Source organism: Mandrillus leucophaeus, unplaced genomic scaffold, assembly GCF_000951045.1.
Source record: "Mandrillus leucophaeus isolate KB7577 unplaced genomic scaffold, Mleu.le_1.0 Scaffold133, whole genome shotgun sequence".
In the NCBI taxonomy this organism is placed as follows: Eukaryota; Metazoa; Chordata; class Mammalia; order Primates; family Cercopithecidae; genus Mandrillus; species Mandrillus leucophaeus.
The window spans coordinates 5,625,048-5,627,216 of NW_012101288.1; the positions used below are offsets into that span (position 1 = coordinate 5,625,048).

At 34.5% G+C, this 2,169-nt stretch overlaps 1 protein-coding gene across 1 annotated transcript in view; it reads right to left on the reverse strand.

Annotated features, from left to right (window-relative positions):
• The window catches only part of ATAD2 (ATPase family, AAA domain containing 2), a 99,935-nt gene that overhangs the window by 39,802 nt on the left and 57,964 nt on the right, over positions 1 to 2,169 (reverse strand). The window contains exons 13-14 of the mRNA XM_011973016.1: positions 1,463 to 1,637; positions 279 to 367 (exon numbers count right to left, since the gene is read on the reverse strand). Coding sequence (XP_011828406.1) covers positions 279 to 367; positions 1,463 to 1,637 — 264 coding nt within the window. The remainder of the gene's footprint in view (positions 1 to 278; positions 368 to 1,462; positions 1,638 to 2,169) is intronic.

Sequence of the window (2,169 nt, forward strand, 5' to 3'; positions counted from 1 at the left end):
AGTAGAGACAGGGTTTCACCATGTTCGCCAGGCTGGTCTCAAACTCTTGACCTCAAATGATCCACCTACCTTGGCCTCCCAAAGTGCCAGGATTACAGGTATGAGCCACTGCGCCTGTCCACATTTTTTATTTTTGTACTATATACTAGGGTTCTACTACCAAAGAAAGGAACTATTAGCTTATAAAGTTTCTTTTACCATTTAACATTCTATCTCTCACACATAATACCACTCAGGAAATAAGATGAAATGTTGAAGTGCCATCAAGCAAGTTTTACCTATGAATCTGATCTTGCCTGCTTGACCGTACTGGAGCCAGACCATCGATTTCATCAAAAAAAATAATTGATGGGCGCATCTGATAGGCCTAGAAAGTAGATTGAGTGGTCATTTGTTAGCATAAACAGCCTCAAACACGTAGACTTAATATAAACCATTTTAATCAATTTTCATTCAAACATGCTTACCAGAATTTATAAAGCTGAATATACACTATTTCAATCAGCTTTTCTTCAAACTTGCTTACCAGAATTTATTTATAATTTTTCTTTTTTTAATAGATGGAGTCTCACATTGTCACCCAGGCTGGAGTGCAGTGGCGTGATCTTGGCTCACTGCAACCTTTGCCTCCTGGGTTCAAGTGATTCTCTTGCCTCAGCCTCAATTTATTTATAATTTATAACTATTTATAATTTATAAATTTAAATGTAAGTTCCAATAACTGGGTTTTAAGAATTCAAACTAAATTATAATGACATATGGTTTAATTTTCAATTGCATTTTCGACTAGAAGTCTTCAAAAGACATACTCCACTGGTTATATACCTTAGATTTCATATAGCTATCATTCCTGGACACACAAAAATATCTACTGAAGACTACCTATGGAAACAAGACAAAGAATAGAAGACAGTGACATAGTCTTCCTCCATGACAGGATGGGAAAACATTATTTAGCAAGATGCCACAGTTTTTATCCATTTCCATAAACATAAAATTAAAAAAGAACCTCAGGAGAGTTCCAAAAAGAGATTTAAAAGCATTTGCAGCAATACGCCTCAGGAGATCAGAATGTATTATCTCACAATGTACTGTCAATACAATCCGGGATATGAAAATGAAAGCCGCCCCAGGGCAGAACCAGTCTCCAATTCCCATACTGAGCCATAATTCACTACTACTATCTCGAAATATGAGATTACCACTCTGTTCCTAGGCATGAGACCTAAGACTCCAAAGAACTAAGATCCAATTATTTCTTTCCCTTCTTACTATAAAACTGTTCACTGTAGGTCAGTGTCATCTCGACATATAAAAAAAAATAATCTAGAAAGATTACATATTTAGTCTAATTCTTTTGGGTTTATTTAGAACACTGATTAAATGTAAGAGTTATCTAATCCTCACACACATCTGCCTAGATTACAGAACTATCCAGATATATAAAATTTTAATATCGTACCTGATCAAACAGCAATCGTAGCTGTCTTTCAGATTCTCCTACCCATTTACTTAGACAATCAGCACCTTTCCTCATGAAAAATGCTACTCTTTTATCCCCTTGACTGCACTCATTGGCAAGTGCTCTGGCAACCAGAGTCTTTCCAGTTCCAGGTGGCCCATAAAACAAACAACCTCTGTAAAACAATACGTTAACATTTTAGTATTACATTTAAAAAGCAGACTTTTAAAACAAAAATTAGAAACCAATTTCATGATTAATTAGAAAATTAAAATGTGTAAGACAACTGAATTATTGTACAGTTTCATGCCACAAAGCACAACTTAAAACCTGGGAGTTAATACTGATACTGTAAAATTAATATTGAAACTGTAAATAAAACTCTATTTGAAACATTTTAACAATTCATTCATCATGTTCATCATATTATCTCACCTTGCATATGGAATCACATATCACAATCATGTAATTCAATTTGTATGGGGGAAAACTTAGGTTGCAAGGAAGAAATGTGAAAGAAAATTCAAGAAATTTCTTTTTAATTTACTAAATTACTTTAACTAGGTACGTCCAACATTTCCTGTAAGAAGTAAATGTTATTTAATATTAATAACTTTCCGCGTTATTTTTAGAGATGGGGGTCTCACTGTCAGCTAGGCTGGAGTGCAGTGGCATAATCATAGCTCACTGCAACCTCAAACTCCTAA